Genomic DNA, 25393 nt, shown 5'->3' with positions numbered 1-25393 from the left:
TATTATCTAATCATATTCATCATTGGTAGGCTATCTGTGGGTCTGACAAATACGTACCGCGCAGGCAGAGCGTCGCGCGTTGAACTCTTTTGCAGCGAGCGGCGCCGGCGCCGGCGCGTTGTCCACCTGATCGCGGTCGAGAGGAGCTAGAGCGGACCCTGACGCAGGGGGCGGGGGTTGTGAGTCGTAGGGCTACTGCCTGGTGCCCCGTGGCCCCATGTGGGACCGGCAGACGCGCTGGGAGCAAAACACTAAAACCCTACCGTAGAGATACTTATACTAGGAATTCTATCTTTCAAATTGTTCTTGAACTACATGAGCTGAGTAGTGTACGGAGAAGAGAAAGCCGAACATTATAGGAGGTAAGTAATGTTAGAACGATTTTTTATTCCAGTTGTTCATTTTCCAAATTATAAAACCGGCCAAGTGCGAGTCTGACCCGCGTACCGAGAGTTACAAATATCTCTAAAAATAGTACTACGGAACTTTAACAGAGCAAGTGATTACGATTTTTATTTTTTGGAGGACGGGTACGGCAGTACACAAATATAGAAATATATTATAAATAGTGGTGCTGTCATTTATCAGCACAAGCGTATTTGCGCTGCGCTCTACATTTTGCACTTGCACTTGCAACTCCGACTCCGACTCCGACCATAGCATAGCCGCGGGCGGTGGCAGGATTTGGTTTGACTTTGGGTTATAAGAACAATAAACAACTTCTGTACCGCACTGTTGCTGTTTATGTACCTGCATACATTTTTGACACATTTACTTATATGTTTTAACTAGCCAGTTGCCCGCAACTCCGTCCGCGTAGAATTCATTTATCGCTATCACGCGGGAAATATGCAATTTTTCGCAATAAAAACTGTCCTTCCGCGGACTCAAACTACTTGTATACCGGTTTAGATGTGATGAGGTAACAAACAGACTACAAACTTTCGCATTTATAATATTAGAGGGATTAAAGATTGAGGGTACTTAAGTACCGTGAAGTACTCGCTTCACTCGGTTGTATTTCTTAATCGTTTAATTGAAATTGAATAAACTTTAAAAATAAAACGAAAACTTACTGTTATTTGAGTTGTTATTGTGAAAACGATAAGTGATCTCACGCGATTATTTCTAAACTACTTACTTATAGCTTATAGTGTACAAGATATCGAAAAACTGGTTGCTGATCCTGAAAGTGCTACACGAGATAAAATTATTTATGGAAAACATTGGTTTTAGGCTTTAAGTACTTGCTATGGTATTATCAAGAGATGAGTGTACCAAGTGGCCGCGGCCGTACTGAATGTATGGAAGGTTTTTTATTCTGTAACCTATTATTGATACCGGTTGGTAGGGCTCGTGAAGCACTTGTTTTTCAGTTTTTCGATATCTTGTAAAGTTTAGAAATAATCGAGTGAGATCAATTATCGTTTCCACCCGGGGACGTATCTGAAAAAAATAATAATAATGGAAAATTAATATATCTAATGTTAAAAAGTCGACGGTCTAAATGTCGAAAGTAGGTTAGGTTAGGTTCGATATTTTGACTGTCGATATTTTAACCATCGATGTTTACATTTTCGATTTTCAGGTATATTCCTTTCACCCTGTATAAATAAAAAGTAAAATAAGAAAACTAAGTCGCGTCCGAGACCTAGACTCAAACTCTAGAGCAGAGCGTTAACGAGGCCACTCCATACCGCCACCGCCGAGCCACTACACTGATGTCAGAGCTAAATATCTAGTAGAAGATCCGAACTTTAAAAAATCTGCACCGGTCTGACAATAGAATGGAATGTATTTTACAATAAACTTGCTTTTGCCCGCGGCTTTACTCGCGTTGAATTTGGGGTAACATACATTTATTTTCTGTTTTAGACAGATGGTGCAAATTTTTGAATTGAAAAATCAACTTACGTAAGTAATCATAATTCGTACCAACTTTGAAACCCTATTTCGCTGATTCGGGGGTAGAATTTTGGAAACCGTTAAAGTACTACGCGTTTCTTTTGCCCGCGACTTCAAACACGATATAGGATTATATCCCGAGAAATTGTAAAGTTCCCGCGGGATATGAATTATTGTTATGATCTATTTTAATATTCTTTATTTGTCGATAAGAGACACATTGTAGCTTCCTATTATTACTAAATTTATTATAAAATACATTTTATTCAATGATCAGACCGGTGCAGATTTTTTCAAGTTCGGATCCTTAGACCAATCGAAATTACCGATTATATCGCACGTAAAATGTTTAAACCATTATAATTCGAAAACAACTGTTTTCCCAGAGACAAGACTAAGCTAGATATATGTATTCAGATCGATTGTACACCCCTGAATGTCCCTACTAGCAGACGTTAACATTGTTGGAGACGTTTCCGAGATGCACGATATAAATAAATGTTTATACAAGAATAGGTCGTTCAAAGGTATAAAAAGGTATAAAAAGACTTTGAAATCATTCAATATCTGGTTTCTCGTCCGTCATCGTCACATTCGTCACCAAAGTTCAACATCAAGCACGTAACATTAGTGAACATCCTGAGTCAGCTCAGCAAGCTGTCGGCTGCGTCGCCGCGACATGAATTTGTTTGCAGTTAGCAGTACTTATAAATATTTTCCTCGTATCGGCCGCGGCGCGGGCTGGAGCCGCCACGACCACGATAGTGCGCTCCCCGGGGAGGAGCCGGGCGGGGCGGGGGGGGGGCGTTGGCACTGACTAGCAGCGCCCGCCGGGACCCGCGCGACGCGCGACCGACTTCTGAACAAATGCTACAATTTATTTACAACTCTATAACGATGTTTGTTTCTCGCCTTAACACTGCATTAACACGATTAGTGTTTCCGTGTTGCCGGCCGGCGGCGCGCGGGGCGTTTGTTCATCGTAATCAGCAGTTAATTTAACTAATCGTTTGATTTACGAGCCGGCGCCGATCGCAGCGGTGCTCCACCGCCCCGCGCGGCCGCCGCCACGTTGTTCTCGGTCACTGACCAGGAGCGTCGACAGACGAAGAAAAAATCTGATAATTCCTGTAACCGCAGCTATAAATTGATATTAGCTGCTTATAAACGATACCCTGCGTCTGGAAGCGGCGGCGGGCGGCGCGGGGCGCGGGGCGCGGAGCAAACAGAGTGCGCGTGATTTATGGCGCCGCGCGGGGGATATTTATTAACGCGGGACCGCGCCGCCGACGGGATGTTATTAACACCTCGGCACACAAGCCACCACGACTAGCTAGCTCGGCCAACGCGTGGTGCGCCGCGGGTGCAGCGCGTGCTGGCTGCAGCCCCGCAGCGACCGGCGGCTGCAGGACGCACTATTTATAGCCGCTCGGCGCTCCGCTCCGCCGCGCCGCTGCCGCTCCGCTCCGCCCGCGCCCGGCGCCGAGGCCGCCCTTCACGTTGGCCCTCGGTACTAAAAGCGTCTCTATAATTGGACTCCAATAATTGCGGGGCCGAAGGTTCCCAGTAACGACTCGCAGCCTTGTTTGCTCTGCACTATCGCATTGAGAAATAAAAGCACTATCAGCTAGACACATATTTGAATTTTGAATTAAGTAAGTACCTACTTTTCGTACAATAGGCTGAAACATTATTGCGCAAAACAGTTCTTAGCTAAAAAGTAAGGTAAAATAATAGTTAAATGGTACGACTCTATTATTTGAGGACGCTCGTTTTAGGCGTCAGCGAAATAACATAAAATATGGATCCAGAAAAACAGGAAGTCAAGACATTTAGAAATGTCCTAAAAAGTGATCTGAAATTGCCTCCATCAGCTAAAGTAACAGCGCACATTAAATCCCCGAATTTGGCCCAGACATTTCTTATACAATATCCATATTGTATTAAACTAAAGGCCCATGTTCCTAAGTTGCTGTCAACAAATTGCTGGCAAAACTTTTGTCTACATATGTTGACAATATCACGCTTGACTGACGAGCATAACTTTTTGTCACTTCGTAAGTAAACATAATTGATCAGCCGTTGCAACAATGTTGATCCACGGATACGTGGTTTGTACCTAGCTGGTGCCGGGCGGCGAGCGGCGGGCGGTGGTCGTTTATCTCCGCGCCGCGCTCGTCCATCACCAGCGCGGCAGGAATCCAGCGATCTAGTTCGCGTCAACTTCAAAGCAGAGCCACTCGACGTGCCGTTTAACATCGCACGTCAAGAGACGGCTATTTCGGAACAGTTAATGGGTGAAGTCGTCGCATGAAGGATACAGAGCGCGGCGCGGGCGCGTGCGGCTGACGCGAGATGAGCGATAAGGGTGACGCGAGGAGCGGTGAAGTATGACCCGCTGTCTGGAGGCGGACTAATAGTGCCTGTGCCGACACATAAGGACCGCTATATTTTTTACCAAAGGTTACAAAGTCGTTCACGCCACACTCGTTCATGCCACTATGCGTGCAAACAAAAATATATTTACTTAGCGTGATTCGATGAGTGCGCATACGAGTCGGCAGGGCTACTACGAAACTTCGTGTCGTGCGGTCCCTCTGGCACTTATAATAAGTATTTAATACGAGAGCGAGAGGGACGGTACGATTCGAACTTCGAGTTTCGAGTTTCGTAGTAGCTCTGCGGATGCGTGCGGTTGTACCTTCAGTTCAGTACACAGCTGCGTTCTCGTTCTCGAGCTGCAAGTGTTACGTCGTAATTCATAGCCATTCATAAAGTAAAGCGCTGCCTTGGAGCGGGGCGAGGGGGGGGGCGCCGGCCGACAATGAACCAAGACGACTGAAACCATTCAAATGATTATATTACGAACAATTCGGTTTTCGTACGACTGGACGAGCGAGTGTTCGCGATCGGAAGTAGGTTCGTCTGCGTGCACACCGGAGCCCGGAGCCGGAGGGGAGGAGGTACTTCAGTTAGTGAGACAGCGTTATCTCACTAATATTGGCGATAACGTGAAGTGTTCCTCGCCTGGCGCGCGCCTGTACTTTGTGCAGCGGCAGCAGCCTCGCCTGACGCGCGCCTGTACTTTTTGCTTGTAATTCGTTTAATTTTTTCGCCTGTAGAGCCAAATCTAGCATTCAGTTAATAATAAATACATTAAATCACTAGTTACTTACATTTCAATTTTCAATAACTGCACGCAATAACATTGTGCCACTTTTTGTTAGGGTTCCGTATTCTAAAAGCGACAAACGGAACCCTATTTTGTTGCTTAGCTGTCCATCGGTCTGTCTGTCTGTATCAAAGCGCTGTAACTTGATACGTAATGATGTATAACATAACATTATGTTATCAAAAATAATCAATACCTACCTACCTATTATTTTTTAATTAAATTTTTAAATAATTTATTGAATCAGGCGTTACTTTGCGGAGGTCCATATCAATGAACTAAAATAATTTCCTTGCTCACCCGCGACCATACGATAGCTAAGCTTATGCAAAATATGCGAAATATGCGTGTGATCTTACAGTGTGGAGGTGGAGGAACTGCATGAACACGCATATTTTGCATAAGCTTAGCTATCGTATGGTCGCGGGTGAGCAAGGAAATTATTTTAGTTCATTAATTTTTAAAGTTTAAATGTTTTCACACAAGATCGACTTTGTCGCCGCTATGACAAGAAAAAACAAAATAATATTAATTAAAATAATTATAGAGGATCCCCATACAAGAAACGAACCTACTTAATTTTTTTTAATTTAATTTACAATGTTTTCCACAAAACTGACTAAAGCTTGATTGGTTTTTGATATTTATGGGCATGCGGTATATTTATTGTTACATATGTATCTATGTGTGTGTGGCTGCGCCCACCACGACTCGTACAACAGATGTAATAAACAGTGCATTGCCAGCTACCGGTTGTTTTGCTTGTCTCCTGCACACCGACGTATCATTTATACTGTGATTTTTCCGGGATAAAAAGTAGCCTATGTCACTCTCTGGCCCATAAACTATCTCTATGCCAAAAATCACTTCGAGCCGTCGCTTCGCTTTGACGTGAAAGACGGACAAACATACAAACACAAACACTTTCGCATTTATAATATTAGTATGGATTATCATTCCGAGTTTGATTGAAGTGTTAAGTACGTTTAAATGTAACAGAAATAGAACGAAAACAAAAAATCAACGTCTCAACATGTATAAGAAGCTAGATTATTTACGGCTGTATTTTATGAACTTACAGGTATTTAGACCTAGTCAGATTGACTTTTTAAAGATATACATACGTACGTAGTCCTCGGTGCACGGGTCTGACACGCACTTGGCTGCTCTTTTTACTTACTATCTATCTATCAACACATATGTACCTATAATCAGTGCAGTTCTATGGTACCTAGTGCGACGGGCACGTATTTGAATATTGAAATTTAAAATATCTGAGGTTAAAACGTCTCAAAATATCGAAAATCAGAATGTCGAACGATCATAAGGTCGAAATTCAAAATGTCGGAAGTATAATTTATCGAACGGTACAATTATCGAATGCTAAAATTTCGAAAATCCTAATATCGACGTATAAAATATCGAAAATTGAAATTTCGAGCGATTCTAAGGTCGAATTTCTAAATATCGAATGTCCATAATACCGAAGGGTACAATACTCGATTACTGATACGAAATTTAACTTTGGCACTCGCCGGCCGCTCCCGCGGCACGCTCGCTTCGCTCGCTCGGCTCGTGCTTGTTTTGGCCACAGTTGAACCTAACACGCTCCTCCTCGCTATGCTCGTCGTCGCACCTTAACTTTTCGGTTGAATTAATCAGACTTCAGTTTTAAATCTAGGTACTAAGTGATCTAATCTAAAAATTAGGTGCGACGACGAGCGCAGCGAGGAGAAGCGGTTAGGTTCAACCGTGACCAAAACCAGCACGAGCCGAGCGAGCGAAGCGAGCGTGCCTCGTAAGCGGCCGGCGAGTGCCAGAATCGAGTTCTATGCATTTTTCTTGATATTAAATATACTTCGCTATTTCAATTTTCGATATTTTAGCCGTTCGATATTTTGGTTTTAGGAATTCCAGACGTCGATTATAATGACAGTAATTATTTAGATCATTCGATATTTTGATTTTCGATATTTTGACCGTCGACGTTTTAGCTTTAGATATTTTAAATTTCGATATTCAAATACGTGCCCAGTACAAGACATAAAGGTAAGTACTCCTAGCACCATGTCGCATTATAATCATTGTAGAGAGGGAACGAACGCGACAGAATGAAGAAGAAAAGTTTTAATGAAAACAAGTCTCAATGAAACGTAATTTACGCCGCGTGAATGCAAGTATCACCGCCGCCATGTTTTCATTCACAAGTTTCAGTGTCGGCGCGCGTCGTTAGCGTAATGTAATGACACAAGCTGGGAGCGAGAGCGCGTTACGGCATCGATTTAAAGTTTACATGGAAATGCAACCGACGTGGGTTGGGATGGGAACGGTCGAGATCGAGATACATCTCGTGCGGTCGAGATGAGCCGCGGGCGGCGGGCGGCGGGCGACGACCGCCGGCCGCAGACGCTGGACCCATCGACCCAGGACAACACGAGTACGCGCCCATCGATACTTTTCTGCGTCTAATGCTCATGACCTCCAAAACAACCGAACTAAATACAATTTCAAATTCAGAATTTCAAAATTCGCTTGTCTCTTTACCCATGTCACGGGGCAACTAACGCGTGTAAAAGTTGTGACGGCTAACACTTAATATTTTACTTATGCGTGACATGACGAATACTTATTATTGGAATATTATTAAATGCACATAAAATAAATAATTGCCTATCAATTTATTCCCATCATTTATATGCATTTGTACATGAATTAAATTATTTCAATACAAATAAACTAAATGTTTAGCACAACTAGTACTGCAGATATTTCGAAAATATAGCTACATCAACACAAACTATACAAAAATACTACAATCACATCAAAAATACTGACTGCACAGCAAAAATATTGGCTCCACAGTAAATTAACTAGAGCGTGCGTAGATGATACTCATTTTCATAGCAAAATAACTTTTACTGTCAGTTTGGCACCGGAAAATTAGGGACGGACGACGAGCGGAGCGAGAAGGAGCGTTAGGTACAATTGCGACCACAACGCGCGAGCCGGGCGAGCAAAGCGAGCGCGCCACGGTAGCGAAGCGCCAAAACCTTATTTATTTAGGAAATAATTTGGGCCCTAATAGTGCTGGTTATGTAAAAAGTATATACATTTGATGTGCAAAAATAGCAGCTATACTTATTTAAAAAAAGAGGTACAAGCCGCACAAGGTATGATGTGCGTTAGTCATTATTATATAGCTGTGCAATAATAAAAATGCTTTACTTTAAGATAAATAGCGGTACGCCAAGAATATAAGTTGCAGTTTATTACGTAATATTTTGAGTGGAGTATTTTGCTGTGCAATCAGTAATTCTGATGTGAATTCGGATTTTTTTGATGTGCGTTTAAATACTCCCCCTTATTATTTAGGTGTACGTAATTGAATTAGTAAGTCGTCTCGTTTGCAGTGGAATAGCGGCTGTGCTTTTTACAAACTTTTATTTATTTATCTGCGGCGTTCGATTGACCACTTGGAACGTGTTCGCTGGCGCTACGGCGCTACGGCCTCGGCCTCGGCCTCGAAGTGTTATGCAACTTGCGCGATTTTTCTTGCACTTATCTAAATTAGGCTTTTAGTAATGCACAAGTTGTGATTTGATTATTTGAACCTTTTCCTGGGATCCGATTGAGCTGAAAATTGGTATACTCACGTTGGTAAATTTATGTAAATCTGGCAACAATGCAATAATTTGAAAGTGAAGTGGTCCAGGATCGTCTCCACAAAACGGAACTCTTCAACGGTTAATGGCACGCATGTACATACGCACGAGGTACGCATGTGTAGTTTAGGTGACAATTCAAGTACAGTCAGCAAAAAAAGTCTTGTATTAAAAGTTTTAATACAAGACTAAGTATTTAAAAGTGCAATTTTTAACAAAAGCTTAAATCTTGCTAGAATTAATGTCACGATACTTTGATATGGATATGTAGGTAGTTGGGAATGAAAGGTTCTTGTGGGAATACTCGTGAAAGTTACAACTTTACGATGCTTAGTTATTTCTCCGGGATTCACCAGCAGTCGTGGGGCAGCCCAGCGCGGCCCGCGGGCGTGGGGCGGCTGGGGCCGCAGGGCCGCGGGCCGCGTGTCGCGCGGGCAGTGCGGGATCAATCGCCGCGGCCGATACTATCGCGGCAAGCAAATTAAATCCGCTGTGAATGAACCTCGCGGGTGTCGCGGGGCGGAGGGGGGAGGGGGGAGGGGGAGGAGGGTGATGATGGATGGCGCCAATAACGAGGCGCGCGGCGCGACCCGCGGCAGCGCCGCGCGCGGGTTCCGCACACAAACCAACAACTTTTAGTTTCACAATATTATGTATGCCCCATGTATTATCACATAGGACAGGACATCTGTTTCCGTATGTGGAAACATATTCTAATAATAGTAAAAATTGCGACTGTGATACCTACCTACCTACTTGGCACGGATGCAAATGATGTACCTACCCTACTATGTCGTGCCAGCGACCGGCTCAGTGCGGGCGTAGCCAAGTAACGTTCACCTGGAGAGCACAGCCTCGACACTGCGGGCCAGGGCCCAGGGCCAGCACGACGGGCTGCACTCCAACTGCAACGCAACCGCAACTGCCGACTGCATGCACATTTTTCATTGCCGCCGGGCGCCGGCACAAACTGCACGCAAACTACACGCTGGCTGCAATTGAATTGTTTGGGCAAAAACGCTCACATTGCAGTTGGAATGCAGTCCGTCTGTTTTTTTTTGTTAATGCCCTATACATGACACCTTGCTGTCACTTTTATTGCTAATGACATTAAGCCATCGATATATATCTACTAAGAATATAAGTCAATGCATTAAGCAAAGGTGACAAAATTACTAGGACAGCGACCAGCACTAAGACGTCTACTTTATTAGTCTACAAGTCTACAGTATTACAGTCATCTGCGGGGCTACTCCGAAATTCGAAAATAAAAGTTTTTGTCGTTATGTCCCTCTGACACTCATACTATTAATACGAGAGTGAGAAGGACGGTACGATACAATCTTCGATTTTCGAATTTCAGAGTAGGCCATCTGCATTAATATCTGCCAAAGCGAAGCGTGTAATAATATCTGACACGTCGAACCGGCCGTAGAAATAGAGTCGTATCAGATGCTTATGCAGGTTTTGTTGTGTCAGATATTGGTGCTGGTGACTGTACACGTACACGCCTATTTATGCTTGCGTTACAATTAGAGATGTAACGAATATGAATACAATACCTATTCGTATTCGCTGAATATCAGGATGGAATCCGTAGAGAAAACGTTCGGCTTTTGTCATCAATTTGTCGCTGGCGCTTTGCACCCGGCTGCGCTGCGCACGCACAAGCAATGTGTTTATCTGTGTAATGCTGGCTAACCGATTTTTTTTATTTTGCAAAAACCGCTTCTCCCCCATCGTAAACTAAACAAAGAGGCGTTGCAACTGCAACCAGCCAGACTCTTTTGAGAAAGACAATGTACTTATTACGATCCCGTCCTGTGTTTTGCACATCCGTGCAATTTTGTTATGGAGTAAATCGTAGTACATAATGTTTTGTAGAAGTTGCGTAGGTTGTAAAAGGACACGTCGGTCTCTGTATCAGCGAGAGCCAGCGCCCCCCCCCCCCCCGCGAGCACTATGCCGCGCCGCGGCCGCAGCCGTCAGCGGTCGCTTAGCGGCGGCTTTACGACCGCCGGCGCGTCTGCCGCCGACGCCGTTACAATTAAAGCTCTACGACTTTTACGAGCTAACGACCGACTCAGTGCACTCAATAGTCGTAAATCGTCATTCCCCTCCCCCTTTCCCCTGTCGAGTCCCGCGGGAAGCGCTATAGAACGCCTCAGATCCAATCGCCCAACTTCTCAGATTGGCACTCGAGTTAGTCCGTTAATGAGACTTGGACAAGTTTTTCGCTTTTGTTCTTAATGGTTTTTACTAATTAATGTGCCTTTGACCTTTTTAAAGAAAATTTAAACCGAGCGTGAGACAGTGAGAAAGCGAAAGCCTCTTAAAGGTGATGTAATGTAACCGCCGCTCCAGTCCAGTACTTTTTGCAACTTTATACAGAAATGGAGACATAGGTAGAGTCATTTATTAGTTTTATGATTCAGCTAAGCCCTGCTTCCTGACTATATGTTTGAATATGTCGTTTGTCGCAGGGACGTGTCGCACAACAACATCACGACGCTGCCGCGCGACGCGCTCCAGCCCGCCGCCGAGCTGCGCGACCTGTGAGTGCACGCACACAGCTGCAGAACACACCACATGCTTAGCTTATACACTGCGTATACTAAACAAATGCTCTTCTACGGATTCAGTTGTACTTATATATTTGGCAACGAGTACACAGAAACACACAAACAGAAGGATAGAACATGATAACTAAATGGATGCGTTATTGTTCCGAGTGGATCGTATTCTGTAAGTAAACAAACTATTTTCGGAGACTACTCGGTATTTACAATTCGACTTCCCTGTGCCGATTGTCTGAATAAACTCAGCACAGACCGTAGCAAGCAAGGGGGGAACAGAGAAACGATTTTAATTTAATGGTTGTGCAAATATTATGGTGATTTGCGTGGGAACGTTAGTATAGTTGTGTCGGTCGTATGTACGATACCGAGCGTGGCCACAGTGAGCCCACGGCCCACGGCCCACGGCCTACGGGCTGCGCAGTGCGGCGCCGGCACCGCCTGCCGGTAATGACCCTTGATTGGATAGTTTTATTTCGATTCGCTACACTAAACGCAAGAAGTTACTCGCCCCTAGACGCAGTAAAACTAAGTACTAAAGTAAATAGAGCCGTTTGGCGGAGCTCGTCTGGCTCGCGGCGGGACTTTAGCGCAGGCTTCACCGGGCGACACACGAAAACCTTTCAGACGATAACACAATACGAGTAAATAGGTTTATTTAAATGTATGGACATCCCATAACGAACAATTTCTAGTGCTTATAGGGCGTGCGTCTGTCACTCTGAAAATCCTTGAAAAAGCGTTCGTAAAGAGTAAATATTGTGTTATCGTGTCTTCTTATCGGCAGAAAACTATATAAAACTTAAATTAAAATTATTTCGACTAGGAATCAATTTACACCGACACAACATTTTTCGTTAGTAGAGAATGAAATCAAAAATGCAACGTCGTTGCGTCTCGCTCGATTTGAACTGCTCATATAGTATCAAAATTAATATACTATACTCGTACTTTCCTTGTATTTCAAAAGCAAGTTGGAATATTATTTGTACAAATGTGACTGCAAAAATCGGCCTTCTAGTGCCTTCTCACAGTCGGCGATTGTACCTAATTTACGAGCGCCACGCGCCGGCTGACATTCGCCCTTTGACCCTCGCCGCGGTCCGAGTTCACACCAACGAGCGCCACCCAGACAGTGCGGCTGTAAACTCGCTAACCAGTAGAGTGGCGTCGCCGACGCGGCATCCGCAAAGACCTTTTGCAGTTGTCAGCTAGAACGTGTTCGTCGATGACGCAAGGCAAAATTTTCTCAGAAAGCCACATTGACGTTTTCGGTGCGCATCTACTCTCACAATTTTCGCAAATCATAATGTAATGCTGTCATAACTTTTGTTCTTCATTTTTTTTTCCCCTAGAAACCATTATTTTTTTATTAAATTATTTTAGAAGATCTGTTTTATAGCAATTTTGAACAATTAATAGACTCAGAGAAAAACAATACATTATGACAAACATTACATTATTATGAATTGTGACAATTAGCCACCTAATGGCGTCATTATTGAGCGCATTATGTTAAGGTCTGTTACAATCAACAATAAGTGCTAGTTGGCAGTTAGTTCAGGTTAGCTCACTCTAACATGCGCAGTTTGCGTGCGGCTCTGCCATACAAAATTCAATTCATTCATTTATTGCTTGCAATCTATGTAGATGTTATAATTAAAGATGATGATGATGTTAGATGTTATTAGTTGTTTGTTGGTGTTAGATATTAAAATGCGTGATAATTGAATCGATATGCAAATGTGTGGCCCAGGGGGCGGTGCGGGGGTGGACGTGGGTTATTTGTTGGTGACGGTGCGGCGTGTGCGCAGGAACCTGTCGGCGAACCGGCTGGAGTCTGTGTCGGCGGGCGCGCTGGCGGGCGAGGACGCTGCGGAGGGCGGCGAGGGGGGCGCGCGGCTGGCGCGGCTGGCGCTGGACGGCTGCGGGCTGGCCGCGCTGCCGGCGCACGCGCTGCGTCGCCTGCACCACCTGCACTACCTGTCAGTGTCAACTGTCGCGTCACGCGAGCTGAGCTAGCGGAGAGGCTCGTGCTATAACCAGCCGGTCGTCACCGTATGCCTCCTGTCTCGAAGTGTGCATAAAGGCTCGTCGGTCGATATAAAGCATGCGAGATGACGACCAATGACAATGAGGCTAATATCAACCAACCAACTCGTACCAACTGGTCTATGTATGGTTTGCGACCCTCTCCTAAGCTAAGCTCACTTTAGATTTTATAGAATTTACCCTTTAGTCAGAATAGTCATTTTACGCATTAAAAGTCATTGAGTTCAAATGGAAAATCTACAATACGGTATTTGACTATTTTGTACATGTTTTATAAATTAAAACTACACAATGCCTGTTATCGAATAGAAAAACAATTTTTAATCTACCTTTACAAAGAACAAAGTTATAAAGGTTTGAAATTCAAGATTAGACAGAGAATGACATACTGGCAAGTGACGTCACACGCCAGTACCGCCATACTTGCTGCATAGAGAAAAGCGTTTGAGAAAGAGACAGGTATATAGATTTTTCAAAAAATCACCATAAATCCAATTTTCAACCGATTTAAATTTCCTCTTCGCTAAACACTATCTGTATATCTATATTTTCATGATAATATTAAGATATGGCAAAATCTGGAGTAGTCAAATACCGTATTCAAAATTATACGTCAATCTGAATATGACAGTTTAAAATAATATCAACATGGAAAACTGTCCCTCCTGAATATCACAAATGGGACATCTTTTCTATTACGTAGTACTCAGAAAAAATACCATTTGTATATGTACCTAAGTATATTCCATCTGAAATATTTCGTTTAGAACCTATTCCGTTTTAGTTCTAATTCAGACTACATTCACTTTTTGTTTATTTAATTTTGATCCTAGTATTAGATTCTAGCTATAATAGTGTAAATTAAATCGGGCTTCCATTAATTTACAACGAAAAACATCTGGTTATAAGTATTATGTTATTCTATCTATTCTGAAGTTTCAGCACAATTACAGTTTGATAAAATTCATATTGGACCGAATTCAAAATAGTAAATTATTAATGTGGACAATTTTCCACTTGAACTGAATGAAAGTAAATCATTGTTAAGTGTATGATTTCATTTTTAAATGACAGCACTAAAAGTGAAAAACACGCCGAGCCAGCTTGTAGCATAAAACTAATAGAATTTATTATAATTGGAACCTCTCTCGTCTGAACTACCTTTTATATACTGTTGCAGATTCATTTGCGAAGTCAAGTTGTGAATTTTACGTAGTGGCAATTAACCTTTTGCAGCCAGAGGCCTTATTGCCTTACGTTTGTGATGGTCGCGATCGCAATCAAATAAGGCCTCAGTTTTCCGGCTCCGGCTCCGGCGTCTTACGTCAAAAGTCCCTTAACTTTGATTTGACGCTAGAGAAGCTCCCGCCCTAGCTCTTATTACTTGCGCCGGTATATGTACTATACTATACTCGTCGTAGTTAGAACGCTCGTCCTTTTGTATTACTACAATTGAGTTCAGTTTGTTTTTGATGCAAACGCGTTTATGTGTTTGTCAGTATGATTTATCCCTGTCCGGCCGCGGCGGATCGCGTCGTGAGCGCGGTTTGATAAATCGATTATAAATTATTCATGGGCAGCTGACGCAGCCCCGCGCGCCGGGATCGCACGACGCGACGCCTCTCTAATAACATTCAAATTAGGCTTCTTCCCTTCCACGAAAAACCTTTTTTTATTATCAGCCACCTCCTATCCGTTTTATACCTACTTATGCAAAACTATATTTCTACAATCTCCAATACGTAAGTGACTAATCAATGCCGCCGTTGCGTAGGTAAATAGATAACGTGCAGTAAATACTAAATGTGCAGCAAGCCGGCGGCCTCGGTTCAGTTTCGGCGCGAATGGTCGCTCGGCGCGGCCGGCGCGGCGCGGCGTGCGGACCGTCGCCGGCGCCGCTCGCCCCCGCGCCTCTTCTTCTTTGATAATAATTTTCCAGGCGAGTGCAAGTGATAGAAACTGTTGACGCAACGAGGCGGACCGCCGGAGCCCCGCATCATCTCGCTTGACACATTTCGGACACGGTCTCTGATAATTTACGTGGGAGATAATTTAAATGGCAATAAAATGGAACTCCAGGAAAACATGATTATGCTGCTTAGTTTCGGGAAGGGACCCAAATTACGGCGCGGCGGGCTCCACCGAACGTAATTAACGAGCCGACAATCCGTTTAGCGAAACAAATCGAGAGCCTCCCCGCAGCGTTGTCGCGGAGCTGTTTGCCGAATGATTTAATTATACGGGCCCGCGCCCTGATTAGCGCGAGCGCTGGGAAGCTACGCGGACTGCTGTTGAGTGAGGCGTACGTCTTATTACGATTCATGCAGCCGCCAAGCAATGAATGTAGCTACGTGGCCTCAGCCCGAGACGCGCCTCGCATCGCCCGCGGCGACGGCCTCGCCCGGCCCGGCGAGCTCCTCCGGCGCGCACTGCGGTTGCGAAACCGGGGACCATCCCGACTGGTTTGCATCAAGGAGAGGAAGTCGTTTGTCACTTTTATCACGCGCCAAATACTTGCGCCAGCCGAAATATTAAATCCCGCGAATTAGAGAGCGGTGCGACGAGCTCGTACGTTCTCAAGAATCGTGAAACCGGTGCCGCGCCGCGACTCGCTCCTTAAACGCCGGCCGCGGGCGCTTTCCGCCCCGAAACCTGATAACTTTCTTAATAACGCCTAATTTTATTAATTTTGCGAGAGCTCACCTTTCTCGCTAATATCGGACCCTCAATTTTAATCGCGTCAGTTTTAATTACGACGAAGTTGCGAAATTATAATTTTAGCAGAGGCAGGGTAATAAATGAGTTAATTAGTGAGCGCTGTTAGATTGTCTGAACAGGTCTGAACTGTATTTAGATAACTAGGGAAATGTATTTAGATAGAATGGCAGGCAGAAGAGGTTCCGTTCACATCAGAAGAAGGAAATCTAAAGTGCCAGGTGGGGTGACGCACGTAAGTTGTAAGTTCCCTTACCGGTGGCTCGGCGAGCTTTTTCGCTCGTGTGTCGCTCTTAACTAGCGTGATACACTCGAGTGATCCTGTACCACTACCATGAGTTTACAGTGACCGTACCTACTCGACCGTACTCCATACAAATAATTTATGCCGTCGCTATCGAGTACGGTCACTGCAGTAAACTCATGGTAGTGGTACTCGCCAAATCACCAAGGCGCGGCGTCGTTACGCGTAGTAACAGTGACGGCGTCGGAGTGTGGACGGTGCCGTTACGGAACATCACAAGATGCAGATTATAGGATGCGTGAGAGCGTTTCAACAGTCTCTTTTTGTGTAAAATTGGCCGGATATTCTGATACTTTTTTTTAGTTATCTGGTAGAAATACACGAACTCCAACAAATACTCAATCGAAAACTATTTACATCAAAATCTGCAGCCAATTCGTAAGGACTAAAAAATGAGGCAGTCGAAACACCGTAAAGTGCTCGGCACCGAGTGTCCGCATGCAACGTGGGCTCCGGCGCCGCGCCCTGACCGAGCGTGTCCCGCTCCGCTCCCTTAGGTCGGCGGCGGACAACTCGCTGGCGGCGCTGCCGGCGGGCGCGCTGGCGGGGCTGCGCGCGCTGCGCGTGCTGCGGCTGGCGCGCAACCGGCTGCGCGCGCCGCCCGCCGCCGCGCTGGAGCACTGTCGCCACCTGGACCACCTGTAAGTGCGTTGGCCCTCACGTGCGTGCCACGTGGCTCTCGTTTGTACCTACTATCCCACGAGTCCCATGCATGCACGATACATCGATTGATAACGCTTTAATCAGTTGTCAAAATGGATTCCTCCTTAGAGTTTTGTACGGCAGTATTAGCCAGGTGTGCTGTCACTTTGTTTGTCCTGTTATTTATTTACCGGCCCCTAGTGTGTAGTGTGTAGAGCTACAATGCCAGTTCCCTTGCTCGGGCCGCGGCCGCGTGCCGCGTGCCGCGTGCCGCCGCGTCACGTAACTCATAACCTCGTGAGCGCCGCGCCTGCTGCGTGTGTACGTTGACGACCCGACGACACTATCACACGGCTATTTACTTAAGGGAATAATCGCTAAACAGATCTCTACATTGAAACGAAAACAGGATATCTTCATAGTGATTTCGTTTTCCATATTGTTTTCTTCCTACCACCATTGCCAAATAAAGATATTTTATATGACTCATGATTCATGACGAGTTGGAAATAAAATAAATAAAATACTTAAATGGACATAAGAGCACTGTAAAACATTTTATTATAAAAACCATTGAGTGTAACCTCCATAAACCGACCAACTGCGAGTCGGACAAGCGCACCGCACAGGGTTCCGTACAAATTTGTAGCATCTATATAGATATATATCCAGTGCGCAGAACCTCTCTCGTAAGCAAACTGAGCGCAATGTGGATTCATTTTACATTTTACATAGAGCAGACGTAAAAAAAAATAAGATTTTCAGACTTTTCTTATTGGTATACTTACTATAAGAGCTTTCAAGTTTCTTGGACAACCGAATAGAAATACCTTTTTACAAGATTTTATTTCGTTTCACCTGTCCCGTTGTCTGTCTGTCTGTCTGTCTTAGAATACTTATGTAAATTGCGTGACAATACAATAATCTAGTAGGGACATCCTGGTAGTCCAGCCAGGATCGTCTCCGTAGGACGGAACTCTTCAACGGTTTATAGCATCGATTTGAAAGTTGGTATGCATATGTAGTTTGGGTGACAATGCAAGTACAGTCAACAAAAAGTACAGCCAGTAAAAAAAGCTTGTATTAAAAATGTTTTTTTTTATAGTTACATTATTTAATTACTGTATCTTTTAATTACGGCTACGTACTTAGAAGTTTGATTTTTTCACTGCTTCAAAGGGTAGCAGACCTAAGTATTTGATATTTCAGCGTAACACCTCCACGCGTTCCTGATACGGAAGGGGTCTTGACAGACGGACAGCAAAGTGATCTTAGAAGGGTTCCGATTTCTCCTTTTGAGGTACGGAACCCTAAAAAGCTTACAAGATCATTAATGAAATATGTACACAGTCAACAAACAGCTGCAGCTGGGTGCACGCGTGGTGTAGGTCGGGAGTTAATTGCGGCCGCTGACTCACCCCCCCCCCCCCCCCACTTGACGCGCGCTCGCGGAAAGAGCAGCGCCGCTTAATAAATATTTATAATTGACCTGGAAACTTTTTCCTTCAAATACTCTTCCAAATCACGAGTCGGCGGTGGGAATGTGCGAATCGAGGCCTCGTGTAGTGCCGGCGCCGGTGAAAGCTCAGGGCCGCGCGGCGCAGCCAGAGCACGCGCGGGCGCGGGCGCCGGGGGCGATGACCGCGCCCGGAGTACCGCCGCACCTGACAACCACCGCTTATCATCTCAACCAACACACCTCGCAATCATTAACAATAATCCTCGAAGAGATTGCGTTCAACGCTGAACTCGGGGCATTCAATGGACGACGACACCGCGGCGCGCCCTCGAGACGAGGCGGCTGCGGCTCTACATACCTACTCGTAGTAGAGCTTTATTGCTCTGCGCAGTGTAATATATGTACCGCAATACCATACGAACACTTTTGAATGAGTCATCCGGAATCAATCTCCACCGCCGGATCGTAGCGAGTACCTACTACATATTTAATTATGTTTTAACCGGTTTACGTTTAAAACGGGAGAATATAATTATTGACCCAACATGGCGATACGAGTACACGGCACAACCAAATCGTTATAATGATTTTTCCTCAAATTTGCGTCAGGACAAAAATGAGTTTTGGACTAGATTATTTCGCGAAAACAAACTTATAACAAATAAGTGTCTCAAAAGGTAATCAATGCCAATACGGGTAGCTATAATCCAATTCTACAATGTACTCGTATACGATTAAAATTATTGAATAGTAGGACTATTTTCAATCATATTTAGATACTGTTTTCCTGTTGGGTTTGATGAAGTCTAATGAGGATCTAGAATTAGAAAAGGCAGTTAAATATTTTCATTCAAAGGCGCTTTTCCGCCCATCAATTTCGCCGCGACATTTATTTACATAATTTAGCTAATCCCGCCGCCCACTAGCGTCGTCTTAAGATTAAGATGTATCAAAATGAAAATAGAAATGGAATATAGGGCGTGCGCTGCGGCGCGCGCGTGAGCCGCGCGCGCCGTCGCGTCGCGAGACTAGCTGCTCTTGCAATTGCGCTGCGAATATTTATCCTTATGGTAGCTTTAAGGCCGTAGACTGGACGCCGTCGGGCAGCAGAGCAGGCCGTGCCGCTATGAGCGTTTTTAGGGTTCCGGAGCCAAAATGGCAAAAACGGAACCCTTATAGTTTCGCCATGTCTGTATGTCTGTCTGTCTGTCTATCCGTCCGTGGATTTTCTCAGTGACTATCAATGCTAGAAAGCTGTTATTTTCCACGGATATATATGTAAAATATGCCGACAAAATGGTACAATAAAAAATTCAAAAAATATTTTTTTAGGGTACCTTCCATAGACGTAAAGTAGGGATGATTTTTTTTTTCTCATCCAACCCTATAGTCGTTGGATAGGTCTTTTAAAACCATTAGGGGTTTTCTACGACGATTTTTCAATGCAATTATTTGTTTGCGAAATATTCAACTTTAAAGTGCAAATTTTCATCAAAATCTAGCGTCCCCCCCCCCTCTTAAATGTAAACAGGTGGAAAAATTTGAAAAAATTCAGAATGGTAGTAAGTATATCAAACTTTCAAGGAAAACTAGAACGGCTAAGTTTGCTTGAGAATTATTAGTAGTTTAAGAGTAAATAGCAGCCTAAGGTATAAAATATACCTTAACTTGGAAGATTCCGTAGAAAAATATTACTTAATTTTTTCGTAATGGCTACGGAACCCTATTTTGGGCGTGTCCGACACGCTCTTGGCCGGTTTTTTTCCGTTCATTCCATGTGCTCTCAGGTAACCACTGAGCGACGAGCGTTTCGGACGCGCAACGAACGGAAATAACGGCAGCCGCTGGCGTACTTACTATGTATAATGCAATGGAAATGCGACTGATTATGTGTTTGTCGGCAGCAACCTGGAAGGCAACCTGATCGCGGAGCTGGGCCCCGACGCGCTGCCGCCGCTGCCCGAGCTGCGCACGCTGTGAGTACCTACACGCACACACACGCACACACACACACACACAGCCACGCTCTTCTAAATCACTGCCCTCTTGATGGAGTGGTCGTGGTCGTCGGCCAATGTTCAGTAGGTAGTGAAGTTTCATGTCGATTTTCTTAGAATATAGTGTGGCGTTTTTCGCCTTGCCATCCGCACCGCACTTCTGGAGTCCAGAGTTCGTAGATGCCAATCGAGAGCGCTGCTGCTAACTCTCATTGGGTCCAACAGCTCAAATTGGTCAAAGGATTACACATTTTACTGTTGATTCTGTATTTTGGTAAAATCTTTGAAAACCCAAAATACGTGAGCGCATCAGAAAAAGTGGCGACATCGGAAAAACGGTGACACGTCTTTATTATACATATATTTCTGTGCCCGCAACACACACGCTCAGATCCGTCGTTCCGCGTTCCGCCTGAATCGCCCGTTGCACAAGATCACAGAGTCCCACCTCCCACCGCGACACTCTATTGAACGGAGTCATTGATACATACATATACCTATTATTGGTCTACAATTGTAACATAGGTACTCGTAGGTGGCGCGGTGGGTCGGCTGGTGTGCAACATGCAGCTGTGTCGGACACCGTCGCCTCACCGATTAACATGCAGGTCCAACTACGCTATACCTATAATACTAAATAGCTATACTACGAAGTGCAAAATTCGAACTTCGAATCTTATTTCAAGTCAATTAACCATAAGCTAGCCACAGAGGGGCTACTACGAAACTTATAAGTCCCGTATAAATGATATCATAAGCGTCAGCGGGACAGCTACATCGTGAGGTAACCGTACGAGTGCTCGACACGCCAAATGCCCAATAGGCGACACCCTGCTGGCATCTCTATTGCTAGTAACATAAGATTAAAGTTGCCAACTACTGGGACAGCGACGAGCACTGGTAGTTTACCTTAAGGGCCGCGGCCGGATACGAACCAGTGTCACAATTTCACTTTCTTCGCATCGCCCCCGTTGTATTTTTTCTGTATTTTCTTCCATAAAAACCTCCTGACAGTAACGAACACAACAAAAAAGAATTAGCTAAATTGGACCAGTCGTTCCCGAGTATTGCGCTTAGCAACACATTTTACGATTCATTTTTTTATTTTTACTTTATAGAAGATGATTATTTTATTATCTTTTTATTTTTCTTGCTTTATCTTATTGTAGGAATCAAACAACGTGAAGTTTTTCGACACGACTAACCTTTGATAGGCACGTGCTATTTGATCTGAGGACACATGTATAAATTTATGCATTGGCCAAACTTTACATTTGGCATTGATTCATTGAGCTGTTTCTTCTGTCAAAACTTCTTCCGCATCTCATCATGAACGGTCCTACTAGTGCGAAATTATCAGTACTAACTTAAACCTACATAAACCTACATAAAATAAAAAACTATGAAATATTATGATTGTTCAATATTTAAACTCAACATACATCCTTATATTTTCGCCTCGTTGACGTATGTTTACTCGTAGAATCGTTTGAAACAATTTTAGTAGTTATCTTCACTCTAAGATCAGTGAGGGCCTCGGCCCGCTTGGGCCCTGTTCGGTCCACTGTCCACTCGTAGGGCCGAGACCGAGATGACGCTCTAGTTGTTTACCCGTCGGAGTCGAGCCGGTGTTATTGTAATGGTACTCCCGCTTCCTGCTGCACCAGTTAACCTTAATAGGCTGCCTTACACAAAAACAACCTACTCATTCATAGGAAGGAATTTATAATTAGAAATCATCTTAACAGAACAACTATTCATAGCAAGGTTTTAAAGAATAGTACTTAAAACTTAAAAGTTATTGTGTTCGTCAACTCTTTTAGCACTTTTAAGTTTAACTGAATATTAATCAGTGATCGTTATTTTTTATTTACTTATTCTTTTATTATCTCCGTTATTTTTACTTTTCACTTTTCTTAATGTTTGTAGGTACTATATTGTTTTTGTTAGAGTAATAATAAAATTGTTTTGTAATTGTTGTAAGATACCTAAAGAACTGTGTTGGTTGAGAGCCTCGTGGGCCGCGCAGTTGGCGCGCATATCCAGGATGTACTGGTTCAGTCAAATTCCGGCCAACGCACCCGAATTTGTTTTTCAGTTTTAAATATCTTGGGTTTCGTTAAGCAAAAGTACTGATGATAAGAAGAAATTATTCTTTTGATGTTAATTTTTGTAATTTATGTATTCAGTAAGTAGTTCAGGGAGATACCTACTAGGGTTCAAGCTCTACTCTGGCTCAGATTGATCACGTCGTGTCGTGAGCGGTCCCTCGGCGCGCCCTCAATTAATACAGCCTCCCGCGACGAGGCAAAAGTAATTGACCAGCAAATAGATAGCAGCGGTTTGATAGTAAACAGCCGGTGAAGGCGAGCGAGTCCCCCCCCCCCCCCCCCCGCCCCGGGCGCGGCTGCGCGAGGGCAGCGCTATCCGCTTATTCATCCGTCGCCTGATTGATGCCACGATTGGCGCGGCATTGACTCCATTACCGGCGCGCGCGCCTGCCGGCGTGCCTGATGCGTCATTTACTCTAGACTGGGGCTTCCTTCCGGGTCGCGGACGCCACGCTGCGAGCTGCGAGTGAGCTAGGAGACCGCTTGGGACTGTTTACTATGCGTGCGGCGGCATGTCGTGAGGAGCTCTGTATCCGGAACCGTCTCTGATCGGCCTTCACATGCCCAAGGTCGCCCACCACAGCCCAACAGCCGTAACTTGAGCCTTGAGCACGTGCCGAACAGCCCGAGTACGTCTGGTATCGACCACCGCGACATCGCGGCATTAATATTCCGGCCGCCGCCCGTATCGCCGCTATTAAGATCTCAGCCGCGATAATCCCGCAGAAGCCGGGGATGATAGTTGGCTGCCGGTTTATTATTGTTGCCTGCGGCGTACAGTTGCTGCGTCACGACGTTACGATCGCTGCTAAATTGTTTCCAACGTCACAAAATGCGCATGTCGGTGGCCAATCGTAAAATTCACCAGATCACGAAATTCCTAGGCATATCGTGAAATGCCGCCATTTCATGATATGCCTAAAAGTTGCCCAGGCATATCACGATGTGCCTGAGAAACAATACGGCAGATCGATTAGAGCAACGCATTCGTCGATATTCTTAGCTCTATACCGGGCACATCGTAATATGCCGAAAAAAAGAAAAAAATATAGGTACGACGAGCGAAGCGAGGAGTGGTTAGTATGAATCGTTTCATGATATGCCTAGGAATTTCATGATCTGCCTAAACTGGCCAAATCATGAAATGGCGGCGTTTTATGATATGCCTAGGAATTTCATGATCTGCCTAAACGTCACTAGGCAAATCTTTAAACGGCGAGTTTTGAACGATATGGCGGATGTCCCTTAGCCAGTTCATGAAATGGCGGCGTTTCACGATATGCCTAGGAATTTCGTGTACTGGCGGATCTTACGATCGGCCGCCGACACGCATATTAGTATGCGGTTTAATTATGACTTCTGTCACTTAAGTGGATCGTTCGTTTACATTCTTGCACAATCCTTCAAGTTGGAAGACCAATATTGAGAACAAAAGAAGTCATTAAACGACCGCGCCAGAAGGAAGGATTTGTTTTGAACAGTTCTGTTATTGCGCTATTTTAGTTTCACAAACAATACAAAATATTCTCGCTGAAGAACGACGAAGTGTGTACCTCTAGCTTTGCATGGATTTTAAACAATAATGTGTATAATCAACTTATATTAAGGTACAATTTTCGCAGAACTAGTTTCTAAACTGTAATAGGGTTGCGGCGCGGTCGTAACAAATAGCTTGGACATTGTTTAATCCGATGCAAGCGATAAATAGCGGGCCGGCGGCCATTACTGCGCTGCGAGGAGGGACACCGGACACGCGGGCGCGGGCAGGGCACCCTTGAACTAGAGCACGTCCCTCACGATTAATGCGCGGCTGCGAGATGACGCGACCCGCGACCCTGCTCAACGCCGACCTAATGAAATCGATACCGACGTATTGAATGCTGGCAGATGGCCCTCCTCTATCAGCGGCGAGGCGCTCGACACGGATTTTCAATTAATCCTATATCGGAGCAGGAAGTGACCCTGACGCAGGAATTCGTCATTGAACAGACCGCCCGTTTAAATGTCACCATTTCTTAAAAGCTTCTTGACAATGATCTAGTAGGTGTCTTGTTTTCCAATTTTCAACATGTTATCAGGAGATGGCCGGAACCCTTCTCACGCTTCCACCTCGCGGGCGGCGTGCTCCGCGCGGCGCGATGGATGGCAGCCGCGATATTGTCACGGCGCTGCGTATATTGCGTCCGAGGACATTAATCTCTCGCCCGGACGCGACCCGCGCCCTGATACGCGTGTGCCTGTCGCTAAACCTCTTACAACGTCGCACCGCGAAGCTGCGACTTCTCCGCACGCGATCCGTTTATTGCCTAGATTAGCATAATGGGTTGGGTGTCACGCGCCGGCCGGTTCCGGCCGCGTCTCGAGCTTCTGTTCTCGCGCTCGTTACGGCTCCAGTTATCGCTTTCATATTACGACCACTCGACACATTTAAAACGTTATAAGTTAGAATTAACTGTCCCGGGCGGTTTACGGCGGCGTTAAAGTTTTATTATAAATCTCTCGCTTAGTCGATTAAATAAAGACGTCAGGTTTTGTGAATTTAATGATGATATAAACCTGGAGCATTTTCATTATTCATCGTCTTTCCTCTTTCAGAAGCGCTCCACCTACATTACCTACATAGTATTAATGCTCAATAACTTACACCAAATTGTAAATTGTAACCTTATTTTGTTCCTAGGATAATTGCTAAAATAATATGTTCGAAATAATAGAAAATGCAACTGCAAATCAATTTATGACAAGTATCCAAATAGTTACTTTGGGTAGTTTACTACAGCGGAAAACAGTTTTGGTGA

The 25393-nt window shown here is 44.6% G+C and overlaps 1 protein-coding gene across 1 annotated transcript in view; it reads left to right on the top strand.

The window, feature by feature from the left end:
• The window catches only part of LOC141435918 (uncharacterized), a 49491-nt gene that overhangs the window by 5189 nt on the left and 18909 nt on the right, over positions 1 to 25393 (top strand). The window contains exons 3-6 of the mRNA XM_074098755.1: positions 11223 to 11294; positions 13130 to 13300; positions 16884 to 17027; positions 20392 to 20463. Coding sequence (XP_073954856.1) covers positions 11223 to 11294; positions 13130 to 13300; positions 16884 to 17027; positions 20392 to 20463 — 459 coding nt within the window. The remainder of the gene's footprint in view (positions 1 to 11222; positions 11295 to 13129; positions 13301 to 16883; positions 17028 to 20391; positions 20464 to 25393) is intronic.

The sequence above is a fragment of the Choristoneura fumiferana genome, chromosome 15 (assembly GCF_025370935.1).
Source record: "Choristoneura fumiferana chromosome 15, NRCan_CFum_1, whole genome shotgun sequence".
Taxonomy (NCBI): domain Eukaryota; kingdom Metazoa; phylum Arthropoda; class Insecta; order Lepidoptera; family Tortricidae; genus Choristoneura; species Choristoneura fumiferana.
This window is presented reverse-complemented; position numbering and strand designations above follow the sequence as displayed.